Below are 16,578 nucleotides of genomic sequence, written 5' to 3'. Positions count from 1 at the left end.
TATTGTGGTCAGGTTATCTTCTCATACATGTAGTGTCCTCCTGATAACCAGCCATGATGTCCTTATGTGGTCGGTTATCTTCTCATACATGTATTGTCCTCCTGATAACCAGCCATGATGTCCTTATTGTGGTCAGGTTATCTTCTCATACATGTAGTGTCCTCCTGATAACCAGCCATGATGTCCTTATGTGGTCGGTTATCTTCTCATACATGTATTGTCCTCCTGATAACCAGCCATGATGTCCTTATTGTGGTCAGGTTATCTTCTCATACATGTAGTGTCCTCCTGATAACCAGCCATGATGTTCTTATTGTGGTCAGGTTATCTTCTCATACATGTAGTGTCCTCCTGATAACCAGCCATGATGTCCTTATTGTGGTCGGGTTATCTTCTCATACATGTCGTGTCCTCCTGATAACCAGCCATAATGTCCTTATTGTGTCCGGGTTATCTTCTCATATATGTAGTGTCCTCTTGATAACCAGCCATGATAGTGTCCTCCTGATAACCAGCCATGATGTCCTTATGTGGTCGGTTATCTTCTCATACATGTATTGTCCTCCTGATAACCAGCCATGATGTCCTTATTGTGGTCAGGTTATCTTCTCATACATGTAGTGTCCTCCTGATAACCAGCCATGATGTTCTTATTGTGGTCAGGTTATCTTCTCATACATGTAGTGTCCTCCTGATAACCAGCCATGATGTCCTTATTGTGGTCGGGTTATCTTCTCATACATGTCGTGTCCTCCTGATAACCAGCCATAATGTCCTTATTGTGTCCGGGTTATCTTCTCATATATGTAGTGTCCTCTTGATAACCAGCCATGATAGTGTCCTCCTGATAACCAGCCATGATGTCCTTATTGTGTCCGGGTTATCTTCTCATACATGTAGTGTCCTCCTGATAACCAGCCATGATGTCCTTATTGTGTCCGGGATATCTTCTCATACATGTAGTGTCCTCCTGATAACCAGCCATGATGTCCTTATTGTGTCCGGGTTATCTTCTCATACATGTAGTGTCCTCCTGATAACCAGCCATGATGTCCTTATTGTGTCCGGGATATCTTCTCATACATGTAGTGTCCTCCTGATAACCAGCCATGATGTCCTTATTGTGTCCAGGTATCTTCTCATACATATAGTGTCCTCCTGATAACCGGCCATGATGTCCTTATTGTGGCCAGGTTATCTTCTCATACATGTAGTTTCCTCCTGATAACCAGCCAGGATGTCCTTATTGTGTCCGGGTTATTTTCTCATACATGTAGTGTCCCTGCCTGATAATCTGTCCACATTAAGGACATCATGGCTGGGTATGTGACATGCCAGACCATAGAAAGTTCCTGCACTCACTGTCATATCAATTGGCAACTGATCAAGTTAAGAGATGTCACCACTAAGATGGTTAGAGAAAATTTTTAAAACTCTGCAATTTTTGAAATTATTTTTATTTCCAAAGACGTATAAATTGAAATTGTTTACAAATTGTAAAATGGTTATGTTTGTGTAAAAAGCTTTGTAAAGGAGTTTTCTAGCTCATAAATGTCTGGGGGAAAAAAAAAGAGTCTATATTAAAGGATAAGGGCCAGGGAACCCTGTCCTGCGACCGCTGTGAGTTTAGAGGTGGTCGCACATGTGCAGCTCGATCTCTTCATTCCTTGGCTATGTTCCATAGTAGTGAATGGAGTGTAACACATATGCACAGCAGCCACGAATGTGTGACAAGGACAAACCCCTTTATCTCCCCTTACTCACACATGTAGTAAATAACTTACCTTCTCCTTCTTGACTAGAGAGAGCCCGTCTAGTAGACACAAGGATAAGGCCTGTATAAACAGCAGGTAATGGCTGTACTCCCACATCATTATGAATGTATAGGTGGAGGCACACATGAACAGGTAGCAAATCCTCTGAAAAGATAGGATAATACACATGACAAGTAGTCATTCTCACACAGGTTGTCACCTAGCTTTCCTAGACTCCTGAACTGCAGAATTTTACAAGGATCTCAAAACACTGTAGAGACTGTACAGCTGCAAAACAAGACAGGAAAGATGGGCGACAACCCAGACAAATACAAAGAGGTAGTTTCCATTTATTGATGACTTATTCACCCATCACAAAAATAAAATCTAGAGGTCTAGGAGCCGGACACACTTACCTCTGCAGACAAGTTACTGTTGTTCCTTAAAAACCCAGTGAGTGCAGCGACTTGACATGCAAAGTAAGGGAGAGCCCAGTTCTCCCTCAGCGGAATGGAGTCATCCATCCGTGTGGTGTCTGTCCTGTAATAAAGATGCAGCAAATCTTAAGTATCACTATCCTCCCCCTCAGGTTTAACCACTGCCGTACTATTACAAAGGATGTCGGGTCTTTAAATAAGAGTGAGCGCTAAAACCACAAGGTCTCCATTGTACTAAACAGTGGAGACCCAGCTGTAATTCCTACCATCAGAGTCATTTTGTTCTTCTAGGCCCTCCTATCCCCCTTCAGGTGCCCCCTGCTGCCTGCCCCAAAGCCACAGGATGGTCATCCTGTTCCTATGAAGGCTCCCAGGTCTGTCATAGGAATACAGCTATTGAGGCTTGTCCTTGGCAGGTCTCAATAGTTACCTAGTACAGTTCCCATAGACTACAGCTGCATTGCTATCGTACAAGCCCCTGGGGGTAGGGGGGGGGGGAATAGATTTAAAGTGAAAAAATAACAATTTAAAAAAAGTGTCTGAAAGTATAAAAAAAATATTACAAAAAAAAAAAAAAGACACATTTAGAAAAAAATCAGCCCCTTTGTCCAGATCACAAATAAAAAATAAATAAAAAAACAAACAAATTAGGCAGAATAAATGAAAATTTAAAAAAAGGGATAAAACGGGTAGTCCCACTATTGACCGGTATGCATCAGGGCGTAGAAGATATCGGTGCCATTAGTTTCAGCACAAATATCCCTTCATTGTCATGAAGGCTGTGAGGAACGCGGCATGATAGTATAAGGCTATGCAAGAATAATGTCAAGGGAGGAGGGATATCTGTGCCGAATATTCAGCGCACTGTCATCTTTCAAGTGCTATATAATACCACACATCTCGGATGTCATGACAGGTTCTCTCACACCTCTATCCACAGGACCCCCATTGATCACAAGTACCGTGATCCACAAGTTCCCCCCAAGAGGTCGAGGTAAATGGGGTAGTGGGGCACACATGTGTTCTCTGCTCCAGTCACCTCTTTGGCATTGCCAGAGATCGCCGCCCTGCTGCGCCGTCTTCTTATCTACTAATGTGAACTGGCAAGTCCATTAGGCTGTGCAAGCACAGTTTGGTGACAGGAAGAGGTTAATTCAGCGTGGGCGCAGACATTAAGACCGTACCTGTTAATGATAAACCAGGCAGCCGTCAGCATCCCGGCCAGCCAGGTCCCGCTCATGATCCAGCTGGTCACAAACAAGGCACTTATATAAATCCCCTGCAGGCCAAATATGATCCCAATGTAGAAATAAACAGGATCCACAGCACCCTACAAAAGGAAAGGGGACAGATAAAGTGAGCAGGGGCTAAGGCAGCATGGTGCGTATAATAGATAGATAGATAGATAGATAGATAGATAGATAGATAGATAGATATGAGGATAGATAGGAGATAGATAGATAGATATGAGATAGATAGATAGATAGATAGATAGATAGATAGATAGATAGATAGATATGAGGATAGATAGATAGATAGATAGATAGATAGATAGATAGATAGATAGATAGATAGATAGACGTGTGTGCAAATAAGCATTTTGCAGTGATCCAAAAAAAAAAGAGAAAAGTTATCATGAGCAGCCATGGATAGCCTACATGTATTAGAATAGCTGTCACTGTGCTGGAACCTGAACATTTACCTAGCACGATAACAGGGATATTGTCTACTAACCCCTACACAACAAGGGACATTATTCAGTCATCTGAACCTAGACACATGGGACATAAATTAAAAAGACCATCAAGGATTTTATTAATCCAATGGATTACCTGTGATGGCAATGCTTAAACACAATACAATACCAAGAGTGTTAATGCTGAGCCATTGGATCACCAGTGATATTATTATTAAACCACTGGATCACCAATGATGTCAATACTGAATCAATAGATCACCAGCGATGATATTATTAAACCACTGGATCACCTGGATTTTTATCATTAAACCATTTGATCATCAGTGATGTCAATATCGAACCACCAGATCCCCACGGATATTGTTAGCAAGATATACAATACAGAGGAGCGGCCATAAATACTGCTTACCTGACTGCCAGACATCTGGTACAGGGCACTGGCTATAAGTTCTGGGTACAGGGTCATCTGCTGCACAACATTTATGGTTTTCATGGGTACAGTCCGATTGTTGTACGCCAGCTCAAATATACCTGGGAAAAACATCAAAAACATAGGAAATAACATATAGCAAATATCGCTGCTGGTTCGCCTTTTGATCCCCCATCCTTATGATCACTGGGTGATCCGGCGTTCGGGCCTCCAGCGATTGTACCTCTTTCTAATGACGGTGCCCGCAGCAAGTCCTTATAAAAAGAATAGTACACGGCTCCATCACCCTGGAATGTGATTTCCCGCTCAAGATCCTAAAGAAGAGAAAATAATGAAAAGATGTCATTTATCTCAAGGTTCTCAATACTGCCTTGGAAGGTACCACATGTAAAACCTTGAGGGAAATGTATGCAAAGTAACTCTCCTCCAGAAGGAAGAAAATGGTCTCACCTTTTTGAGGTGGACACCCAGTAAGTCAATGCCCAGTAAAAGAGCCGTTGCTTTCTACATACTAGTCTATGAAGAGGGGAAGGGGATAGAAAAGACTCTCAAATAATTGCTACAGTTACACCCTACTATTCCTTGCTAACACTGCTAGGTTGTAGATAGAAGGCTAAGAGTGCACAGAATGAGACACTAAATCAATAAACCAATGGTATGTGCCCCGTCAATCCATTCATCCTCTGTCGGAGCACCAGAGGCAGCCTAGTATATGCTCAGGTATCTCCGGCACTCCCATAGAGAACCAATGGAACAGCAGGGTACACTCTATCAGGACTATGGAACCAGACCCTTGATCTCAGGATCGGAGGGGGTTCTACCACTCAGATCTTCACTGATCAAGGAATTACCCCCATTTAATTGACAAGGGAGCACTTCAAAATTTGATACTATCCCCTTAAAGTGAGCGTCCACCTGCACCCATCACTCATCTATTGTTAATGGTCTTTGCTCTCATCCTATGACGAATGAGAGCAACGGACTGTAATAACAGTAGCCTAAGGGCTTGTGTTTTTAGCTGGAGTTGTATTCTTAATTATATCTTTTTTTGGGAAACATACAGAGGGGAGATTTATGAGGACTTGTGTATTCAGTGCCAGTCTTTGTACCTCCTGCGCTGGCGGAGGATTTGGCTGATTTACGTAGCGCCATATTTATTATCAGTAGATCTGCTGCAGCTTTTTTCTTGCAGTCAGACCGTTTACTACCAGGACTAGTGTAACCACTTCCTCCACTACAGTTACACAGTCACATCCTGCCAGGCTCTTCTGAATCTCTTGTACAACACACCAGCGTTATACAGTGCTGTGCAAATGTATTAGGCAGGTGAGGAAAAAATGCTGCAGAGTAAAAAAGCGTTCAGAAAAAGAAGGGTTAATAGTGTATTTTTTGACAATTAATAAAATGGCGTGAATAAACAAAAGTGAAATGTAAATCCCATTAATATTTGGTGTGACCTTTGCCCTTTGGAAAAAGAGTCCTGGAAGTGATGATACGGCCCCCACAGATTATCAGCATCATCTAGTCTGTCTGGGATGACATGAAGAGACAGACGGATTGGAGCAAGCCTGCATCCATGGGAGATCTGTGCTTAATCCTCCAAGATGGCGGCGGGAACAACCTCCCTGCCAAAAACTGTCTGCAAGTACCGAGAAGAACTGATGGAAGGCAAAGGGCAAAGGTCACACCGAATATTGATGAGATTTACATTTCTCTTTTGTTTATTCCCTTACAGAAATATACCATTAACACTTCTATTTCTGAAAGCATTCTTACGCTGCGGTGTTTTCTCATACCTGAATAAAAGTTTTGCACAGGCAGGGTACATGATCAAACATGGCTCCTTCCACTCCTTGTGGTTGCCATCTTACGGCTGGGTTAAAAGAAGAACTCCGGGCCCTCATTCTGTTTGGAGTGAGGACCCAGCAGGCAGTGCACTCACGATCTTACCGTTATACATCTTATATCCAGAATAACCCTTTAAAGGCATTGTCTAGTATGGCACACATTTTCTAGAATCCTTTATTCAGGACTCTCAGCTAGGGTGGAGAGTGGCCATAGTCATATCTCTGGAGGACTGGCCACATCTATGCATTACATAGGTAGCGCTCTGATTTCTATCACAATTGTGTAATACTGGAAGTCCCCTGTGGAGGTGCTGCATGGAAAATGAATACTCACTGCTGCATTGCTACAGAGATTATAGTTGACTGCAGATGGTCTTAGTAGTTGAGCGCCCTGTTGTCAGGGAAAGTCAGGGAACCCTTTTAATAAAAATAGAACGGCCATAGTGGACAACCTCAGAAAATCAATTTAATGAATCCTGGACAACAGAAATAAAAAGGATTCTGTAGACTGAACCGTCATGATTGATGCAGGCTGTGTTGGAGATTCATGAAGACTGGCGTATTCCAAGTGCAAAAATTCTAAAAAATATGGCAAAATTACCACCAGCTCATAGCAGGCATAGATCTCCAGTACCATTTCCACTAATAAATCTGGTGGTGCCCATGGCCCGGCCCCCAGTACACCCTCACCATATCCCCTTTACAGGATAGTGGCGTGAATGGTTCCAGAACACCAGTTTTGCTACATTATTAAAGGGATTCTACCATTAAAATTGAATTTTTTGTCCCTAATAGGCTAGTCGTCTCCTACCTTTAGATGTCTTCTCCGCGCCGCCATTGCATAGAAATCCCAGTTTTCGTCGGTATGCAAATGAGTTCTCTCGCAGCACTGGGGGCGGACCCCAGTGCTCAAACAGCACTGGGGGCGTCCCCAACGCTGCAAGAGAACTCCAAAGCGCCGCCTCCATCTTCTTCAGGAACAGGCTCTTCACACGTGTTTCTCCAGGGGTTGGCTTCAAACTTTTAGGCCTCGGGCAAAACTGACTGCACATGTCTGCCGGCCGCAAGAAAAATGGCCGCTTCCAAATTAGGCTTGCCCTGGTCCTGAGGCCTAGAAGTTAGAAGATACCACCGGAAGAAGACGCGGTGAGGACTTCGTTGCAGAAGCAGAGGCAGCGCTGGAGAGTTCTCTGGTAGCATTGGGGACACCCCCAGTGCTGTTTGAGTATTGGGGCCCGCCCCCAGTGCTGTGAGAGAGCTCATTTGCATACCGAGAAAAACCGGGATTGCAGGCGAACAGTGGCGTGGAGAAGACAATGAAAGGTAGAAGACGAATCGCCTTTCTTAAGGGAGGAAAAAATGTGTTTAAAAGATAGGATCCCTTTAAAGGGGTTGTCCCATCACAAGGATCCTACCTATACTGCTTGTTAATGTGGATGTCAGACTTTTCCTAAATACACTGCTTCAGCAAAGCTGCTTTGTTTGTCCACTATCTTACTTTATTCAATTCTTTGTGGCCACAGCCCTGACCTAGCTGCTCCTGAGTCAAGTGATGTATCTGCTGCTCTCAGGGGGGAGGGAGGAGGGGCTAAGTGCAGGGAGCGAGCCTGTGTATCTAGCTATTCCTGTGTCTACACCACGTGACCTAGCTTCCTGCTCTCAGATAGGGGAGAGGAGCTGCTTTCATTTCTTCTGTTCTCCCAGTTATCAGGCTAGCTAATTCAATTATGTTCATTATGGCAGAGACCGGCAGTCTCTGTATGTAACTCAGAATGGAGTTGCTGCTGCCTGTACTTCATAGTCCAATATGGGTGGGCGGAGCTACATGCGAATTTGGGGGGCGGAGCTAAATGGCAGGTTGCATGTGAAACCCCGCCCACCAAATGATGCAAGAAACCAGGAAGAAAGAAGATTTTACAGCAGTAAAGACTGATGAGTATGTGAGGTGGGAATAACCCTTTAAGGCTATTCCTACGTGTTAGCAAGAAAATATTCGATTTTAATGTTAGAATCCCTTTAAGCCAAAAACCTGACGTAGAATAATGATAAGTCTCCCGATTTACTCCATGGGCTCTTCTTTGTAGGACATATGACAGATAATATGGATCTGATTTGTATTGGATCCCTTAGGCTTATAACGGGTCCCTCACTTTATCATCAGGTTTCGGTTTTCATTCACTGGGTAGAAGAGTCGCAGCAGACGTTACTACAGGAACATGACAGACCAAATCTGTGAAGGCAGAGCTCTACATAGGATTAAAGAAGACCTCTTACCCTGCGGCTGGAAAACCAGTACTTGCGCTCATGATAGGTAGACAGGTAGACGGCATACATCATGCCACTCGTAACCGTTACAAGGCAACCAACAAAGAGTTTTGCAAACCGCTGCACTGCAACACCTGGGAAAAAGAAGGATGCATGACATGTTCAAAAAGAAGCTTGAGACACAAGACCTTCTATATACATGGGGGCAAAAAACCTAACTTTTAGGAGATCGCTTTGGCACCCTACAACTCTTTCAATCAGGTTAGTGGATGGAGCTGCATGGTGACCCAAGGGTGTCGCAACCGTCACAAAAAGTTGGGCAATGCTGAACTTTTTTGTGAGTAGAAGTCGGGACTGCAACATGATAACGTGAGTGACAAGGCGACACAAAGATGACAAAGGTATGCTTCTAATCCGATGAAAGGCACCTACTATTAATGGTGTGGAAGGCATTTTTGGCCTTTGACTTCCTTTATTGTATACACAGAATAACCAGGTGACCAATATGGCAATCGCAAAAAGCTGTGCACATCCATATGCAAGTTAAAGGGGTTTTCTAGGCTAAAAATATTTATGACTGATCCTAAGAATAGATCATCAATATCAGACTGACACTGGGCACCCAGACTGATCAGCTGTTTCCTGTGGATGGTACGCAGAGAATAGAGCAGGCAGCAGACAGCTGTCCTACAGTATGTGTCATTCTTATGTCATCTGTTCATTTTTCTGATCCATCAGAGGATCACAGAATAACAGAAAGACAGACCGCTAAAATAGCAGTTACATATGGAGCCCGGCAGACCCCAATGACTACAATGATTTAAGTTACATTTTACTAGGTTATATCACATCACTAGGATATACCATAGCGTTATGATAAGTAGGGTCTGATCCCTATGAACCTCATTATTCCAGAGAACAAGGTCTTGCTGAGGGTCTCAGTGACAGGGGTGGCCAAATACAAGCAGATTACCTTTATCATCCCTTTAAAATAATCTTTACCATAAAAAGGTCTGACCCGTGTATAAGCAATGCCGCCCCTGCTACCTCTTGTGTCACCCCCTCTACCTCGTAGATTGTAAGCTCTTGTGAGCAGGGCCCTCAGTCCCATTGTGTGATTTGATTTATTACTCTGTAATCTCTCATCTTATCTGTATTTTAACCTACAATTTGTACACTGCTGCAGAATATGTTGGCGCTATATAAATAAAATGTATTATTATTACTAATCCTATGGCATAAAGTATAATTTTTGGAAACCTCCCTAGTCCTTGCCCATTGCACTAGAGCTAAAGTAATGATACTACAGAAGATACAGCAGCCCCATCCGGACAGGACTTGTCTCCCTCCATCTGCACCAGTGTTTATGGGTTCAAGGTTTAATACAGGTTGTGCCAGAGCAAATACAGAAGAGAACGTGGAGGATGGGAAGTAGAGATGTGAGAATTTATCATAGATGACAGTTTTGGAAATACCCTGATAACACTGTACACCACTTCCACAATGCCAACAATAGAAGCTTGTCTCAAGAATACCATAAAAAAAAATTCTATAAATATCCTCAGATAATACTGTCTGGATAAATACAATGCAATGTTCACGCGCAGGAAATAGCGACTCGGTAGATAAGAGAGTATTCCCACTTTACAACCGTACGATAAAAGAGGAAAAGTAAAAGTGAAAGATCCACAAATCAATATCCTCCTATCCAGAAAAAACAGGGGGTTGGTCGCTGGTAGTCCATGTGGATACCCATTAAGTCCCATCCATAGATACATCAGTCTCTAGATGGCCTCATAGTGAGAGGAAGGAGTAGGAGGGAATGTTCTGTCTTCACATATTGAATGAAGAGGGGAAGGATTTGTTTTCCTCACAGCAAACTGCTTTCTCTGTGCAATGGACTGAACATTCTGTACATCTCACAATTCACAATATAAAAAAGTCTTCTATGTACTTGTACCTACTTCTGGCTGCTTGTGTCGTTATAGATGGGATATTATTCCCAGATAGCAAGCAGCTTTCCTGTCTGCCCTCATAGACTGCTCTTTTTCTGAGTCAGGGATCTTATAGACTGCATTATTCTTACATGTATTTGCCCTGTTTTTCCTGTTCAGTGTCCAGGAATCTTCTATACTATGCCCACTTGGGTTTGCCTTACCTATTTGTATGCTATTTTGCAGTTACCATTGGTAGAATTACATCTAAAACCAGTAGTAGTTATAATGGATAGGGGAGGAGGGCAGACTGCTCTTTATTGTACATGCCCCCTGCCTGAGAGAGAAATGTAAAATGTGCTGCAGCCATAATGTGATTATTAGCAGCATAAAAACTGATAGGACATCATGTATGAAGGCTTAGGGTGGGTTCACATCTATGCCCGTGCGTATTATAAGCAATCCTGCTAGGTTTCCATCTTCAGGGGATGGAAACCCGGCAGTCAGTTTTCAAACCCATTCAAGTGGATGGGTTTGAAAAGTGAGCACCCGTGAAAGTTTTGTACCTGTCCGCGGCGAAACCGTTTTTTTTTTTTTTAACCGGACACAGAGTCCTGCATGTCCTTTGTGTCCGGTTAAAAAAAACTGGGTTCTTTTTGCAGAGTTGAATCTAAGTTGCTCCACATTTAGAGTCCCGGCAACCGGTGGACGTTGGGTTAAGATTAGAGATGAGCGAACAGTGTTCTATCGAACTCATGTTCGATCGGATATTAGGCTGTTCGGCATGTTCGAATCGAATCGAACACCGCGTGGTAAAGTGCGCCATTACTCGATTCCCCTCCCACCTTCCCTGGCGCCTTTTTTGCTCCAATAACAGCGCAGGGTAGGTGGGACAGGAACTACGACACCGGTGACGTTGAGAAAAGTAGGCAAAACCCATTGGCTGCCGAAAACATGTGACCTCTAATTTAAAAGAACAGCGCCGCCCAGGTTCGCGTCATTCTGAGCTTGCAATTCACCGAGGACGGAGGTTTCCGTCCAGCTAGCTAGGGCTTAGATTCTGGGTAGGCAGGGACAGGCTAGGATAGGAAGGAGAAAACAACCACAACAGCTCTTGTAAGAGCTAAATTCCAGGGAGAAGCTTGTCAGTGTAACGTGGCACTGACGGGCTCAATCGCCGCAACCCAGCTTTCCCAGGATCCTGAATGGAATACACTGTCAGTGTATTCCCGTATACCCGATATATACCCCCGATACCCGTTCCAACGGTGTGCCCCCCCACCTTCACCCCAGAAATACCCTGCAAGTCCCCTAGCAATAGAATTGGGGCTATATACACCCACTATTTTTGGTACTGCCATATAGTGCCATTGTCTGACTGGGAATTCAAAGAATATATTAGGGTTACGTGCACCCACAATTTTTACTACTGGTATACAGTGCCAGTTTCTGACTGGGAATTCAAAGAATATATTGGGGTTATAAATACCCTCATTTCTTGCTACTGGTATATAGTGCCATTGTCTGACTGGGAATTCAAAGAATATATTGGGAATACAAATACCCTCATTTCTTGCTACTGCCATATAGTGCCAGTTTCTGACTGGTAATTCAAAGAATATATTGGGGTTACGTGCACCCACAATTTTTACTACTGGTATACAGTGCCAGTTTCTGACTGGGAATTCAAAGAATATATTGGGGTTACAAATACCCTCATTTCTTGCTACTGCCATATAGTGCCAGTTTCTGACTGGTAATTCAAAGAATATATTGGGGTTACGTGCACCCACAATTTTTACTACTGGTATACAGTGCCATTGTCTGACTGGGAATTCAAAGAATATATTGGGGTTATAAATACCCTCATTTCTTGCTACTGGTATATAGTGCCATTGTCTGACTGGGAATTCAAAATGCGCAAGGCTCCCGGAAAGGGACGTGGACGAGGCCGTGGGCGAGGTCGGGGGAATGGTTCTGGGGAGCAAGGTAGCAGCGAAGCCACAGGGCGTCCCGTGCCTACTCCTGTGGGGCAGCAAGCATTGCGCCACTCCACAGTGCCAGGGTTGCTTGCCACATTAACTAAACTGCAGGGTACAAACCTTAGTAGGCCCGAGAACCAGGAACAGGTCTTGCAATGGCTGTCAGAGAACGCTTACAGCACATTGTCCAGCAGCCAGTCAGACTCTGCCTCCTCTCCTCCTATTACCCAACAGTCTTGTCCTCCTTCCTTCCAAAATTCCCAAGCTTCACAGAACAATAACCCCAACTGTCCCTGCTCCCCAGAGCTGTTCTCCGCTCCTTTCATTGTCCCTCAACCTGCCTCTCCACGTCACGATTCCACGAACCTAACAGAGGAGCATCTGTGTCCAGATGCTCAAACACTAGAGTCTCCTCCATCTCCGTTCGATTTGGTGGTGGATGACCAGCAACCCACCCTCATCGACGATGATGTGACGCAGTTGCCGTCAGGGCATCCAGTTGACCGGCGCATTGTGCGGGAGGAGGAGATGAGACAGGAGTTGGAAGAGGAAGTGGTGGATGATGAGGACACTGACCCGACCTGGACAGGGGGGATGTCAAGCGGGGAAAGTAGTGTGGATGTTGAGGCAAGTGCAGCACCAAAAAGGGTAGCTAGAGGCAGAGGCAGAGGTCAGCAGCTTAGGCGAAGCCAGGCCACACCCGGAATCTCCCAAGATGTTCCAGTTCGTACCCAGCCCCGAAAAACTCCCACCTCGAGGGCACGTTTCTCGAAGGTGTGGAGTTTTTTCAAGGAATGCGCCGAGGACAGATATAGTGTTGTCTGCACAATTTGCCTCTCGAAATTGATTAGGGGCTCTGAGAAGAGCAACCTGTCCACCACTTCAATGCGCCGTCATTTGGAATCCAAGCACTGGAATCAGTGGCAGGCAGCAACGGCAGGACAAAGGCCGCCTGCCGTTCACGCCACTGCCACTGCCTCTGCCACTGCCACTGCTGACTGTGCTGGCGATGCACTCCAGAGGACGAGCCAGGACACCACTTCATCTGCCTCCGCCACTTTGTTGACTTCTCCCTCATCCTCCCCTGTTCCTGTCTTATCTCCTTCTCCTGCACCATCAAAGGCACCATCAGGCGCTTCTTTACAACAACCCACCATCTCTCAGACATTGGAGCGGCGGCAGAAATACACTGCTAACCACCCACACGCGCAAGCCTTGAACGCCAACATCGCTAAACTGCTGGCCCAGGAGATGTTGGCGTTCCGGCTTGTTGAAACTCCCGCCTTCCTGGACCTGATGGCAACTGCGGCACCTCGCTATGCCGTCCCTAGCCGTCACTACTTCTCCCGGTGTGCCGTCCCCGCCTTGCACCAGCACGTGTCACTCAACATCAGGCGGGCCCTTAGTTCCGCGCTTTGCACAAAGGTCCACTTGACCACCGACGCGTGGACAAGTGCATGCGGACAGGGACGCTACATTTCACTGACGGCACACTGGGTGAATGTAGTTGAGGCTGGGACTGCTTCCCAAACTGGCCCGGTGTACCTCGTCTCCCCGCCTAACATTCCTGGCAGGGACACGAGAAGAACACCCCCCTCCTCCTCCTCCTCTACCGCCTCCTCCTCCGCCACCGCCTCCTCCTCCGCTGTTAGATTGACCCCAGCTACGAGTTGGAAACGTTGCAGCACTGGCGTTGGTAGACGTCAGCAGGCTGTGCTGAAGCTGATCAGCTTGGGGGACAGACAGCACACTGCCTCCGAGGTGAGGGATGCCCTCCTCGATGAGACGGCAATATGGTTTGAGCCGCTGCACCTGGGCCCAGGCATGGTCGTTTGTGATAACGGCCGGAACCTGGTAGCAGCTCTGGAGCTTGCCGGACTCCAACATGTTCCATGCCTGGCCCACGTCTTCAACCTAGTGGTGCAACATTTCCTAAAGAGCTACCCCAATGTTCCAGAGCTACTGGTGAAAGTGCGGCGCATGTGCGCCCACTTTCGCAAGTCGACAGTAGCCGCTGCTAGCTTAAAATCTCTCCAGCAACGCCTGCATGTGCCACAACACCGGCTTTTGTGCGACGTCCCCACACGCTGGAACTCAACGTTTCAGATGTTGAATAGAGTGGTTGAGCAGCAGAGACCTTTGATGGAATACCAGCTACAAAACCCTAGGGTGCCACAAAGTCAGCTGCCTCAGTTTCTCATCCATGAGTGGCCATGGATGAGAGACCTTTGTGACATCCTACGGGTGTTTGAGGAGTCCACAAGGAGGGTGAGCTCTGAGGATGCGATGGTGAGCCTTACAATCCCGCTCTTGTGTGTTCTGAGAGAATCCCTGATTGACATCAGGGATAACTCAGATCACACAGAGGAGTTAGGGATAGCATCCGATCCGTCACAGCTGGAGAGTAGGTCCACACATCTGTCCGCTTCACTGCGTTTAATGGAGGAGGAGGAGGAAGAAGAGTTGTCCGATGATGTGATGGTGATACAGGAGGCTTCCGGGCAACTTCGAATCGTCCCATTGTTGCAGCGCGGATGGGTAGACATGGAGGATGAGGAGGAAATGGAGATTGAACTTTCCGGTGGGGCCAGAGGAGTCATGCCAACTAACACTGTGGCAGACATGGCTGAGTTCATGTTGGGGTGCTTTACAACCGACAAGCGTATTGTCAAAATCATGGAGGACAACCAGTACTGGATCTTTGCTATCCTTGACCCCCGGTATAAAAACAACATCTCGTCTTTTATTCCGGTAGAGGGGAGGGCCAATCGCATCAATGCTTGCCACAGGCAATTGGTGCAGAATATGATGGAGATGTTTCCAGCATGTGACGTTGGCGGCAGGGAGGGCAGTTCCTCCAGTAGGCGACCAAGTTCTCACCGGTCCACACAAACGAGGGGCACACTGTCTAAGGTCTGGGACACCTTGATGGCACCCCCTCGCCAAAGTGCCGCCACAGAGGGTCCTAGTGTCACCAGGCGTGAGAAGTATAGGCGCATGTTGCGGGAATACCTTTCCGACCACAGCCCTGTCCTCTCCGACCCCTCTGCGCCCTACACGTATTGGGTGTCGAAGTTGGACCTGTGGCTTGAACTTGCCCTATATGCCTTGGAGGTGCTGTCCTGTCCTGCCGCCAGCGTCCTATCTGAGAGGGTGTTCAGTGCAGCCGGTGGCATCATCACTGACAAGCGCACCCGTCTGTCAGCTGAGAGTGCCGACCGGCTCACTTTGATAAAAATGAACCACCACTGGATAGAGCCTTCATTTTTGTGCCCACCTGTGTAAAGCACCCCAACATGAAACTCCATGTCTGTACTCAACCTCTCCAATTCCTCCGCATCCTCATACTCATCCACCATAAGCGTTGCACAATTCTGCTAATACTAGGCTCCCTCCAACATGATTTCCCCCAACTCTGCTGGTTAGAGGCTCCCTCCACCCTGATTTCCACCAACTCTGCTGGTTAGAGGCTCCCTCCACCCTGCTTTCCCACAACTCTGCTGGTTAGAGGCTCCCTCCACCATGAATTTGCCCAAACTGGGCTGGTTAGAGGCTCCCTCCACCATGAATTGGTCCAAACTGGGGTTTTTAGAGGCTCCCTCCACCATGAATTTGCCAAAACTGGGCTGTTTAGAGGCTCCCTCCACCATGAATTGGTCCAAATTGGGGTTTTTAGAGGCTCCCTCCACCATGAATTTGCCCAAACTGGGCTGGTTAGAGGCTCCCTCCACCATGAATTGGTCCAAACTGGGCTGGTTAGAGGCTCCCTCCACCATGAATTGGTCCAAATTGGGGTTTTTAGAGGCTCCCTCCACCATGAATTGGTCCAAACTGGGCTGTTTAGAGGCTCCCTCCACCATGAATTGGTCCAAACTGGGGTTTTTAGAGGCTCCCTCCACCATGAATTGGTCCAAACTGGGCTGGTTAGAGGCTCCCTCCACCATGAATTGGTCCAAACTGGGTTTTTTAGAGGCTCCCTCCACCATGAATTGGTCCAAACTGGGGTTTTTAGAGGCTCCCTCCACCATGAATTGGTCCAAACTGGGGTTTTTAGAGGCTCCCTCCACCATGAATTGGTCCAAACTGGGGTTTTTAGAGGCTCCCTCCACCATGAATTTGCCCAAACTGGGCTGTTTAGAGGCTCCCTCCACCATGAATTGGTCCAAACTGGGTTTTTTAGAGGCTCCCTCCACCATGAATTGGTCCAAACTGGGGTTTTTAGAGGCTCCC

The 16,578-nt window shown here is 46.3% G+C and overlaps 1 protein-coding gene across 2 annotated transcripts in view; it reads right to left on the bottom strand.

Moving 5' to 3' along the window:
- Window positions 1-16,578, bottom strand: part of DPY19L4 (dpy-19 like 4) — a 149,504-nt gene that overhangs the window by 121,619 nt on the left and 11,307 nt on the right. For both annotated transcript variants that reach the window (XR_012715436.1, XM_075270250.1), the window contains exons 4-9: window positions 8,442-8,566; window positions 4,544-4,634; window positions 4,300-4,421; window positions 3,376-3,521; window positions 2,171-2,294; window positions 1,785-1,919 (exon numbers count right to left, since the gene is read on the bottom strand). Coding sequence is in view for 1 of the 2 variants with exons in the window: in XM_075270250.1 (XP_075126351.1) it covers window positions 1,785-1,919; window positions 2,171-2,294; window positions 3,376-3,521; window positions 4,300-4,421; window positions 4,544-4,634; window positions 8,442-8,566 (743 nt within the window). In the remaining variant the exon portion in view is untranslated. The remainder of the gene's footprint in view (window positions 1-1,784; window positions 1,920-2,170; window positions 2,295-3,375; window positions 3,522-4,299; window positions 4,422-4,543; window positions 4,635-8,441; window positions 8,567-16,578) is intronic.

This window comes from Leptodactylus fuscus, chromosome 4 (assembly GCF_031893055.1).
Source record: "Leptodactylus fuscus isolate aLepFus1 chromosome 4, aLepFus1.hap2, whole genome shotgun sequence".
Lineage (NCBI taxonomy): Eukaryota > Metazoa > Chordata > Amphibia > Anura > Leptodactylidae > Leptodactylus > Leptodactylus fuscus.
Note: the sequence above shows the minus strand (reverse complement) of the source record. Positions and strands in the feature narration are given on the sequence as shown.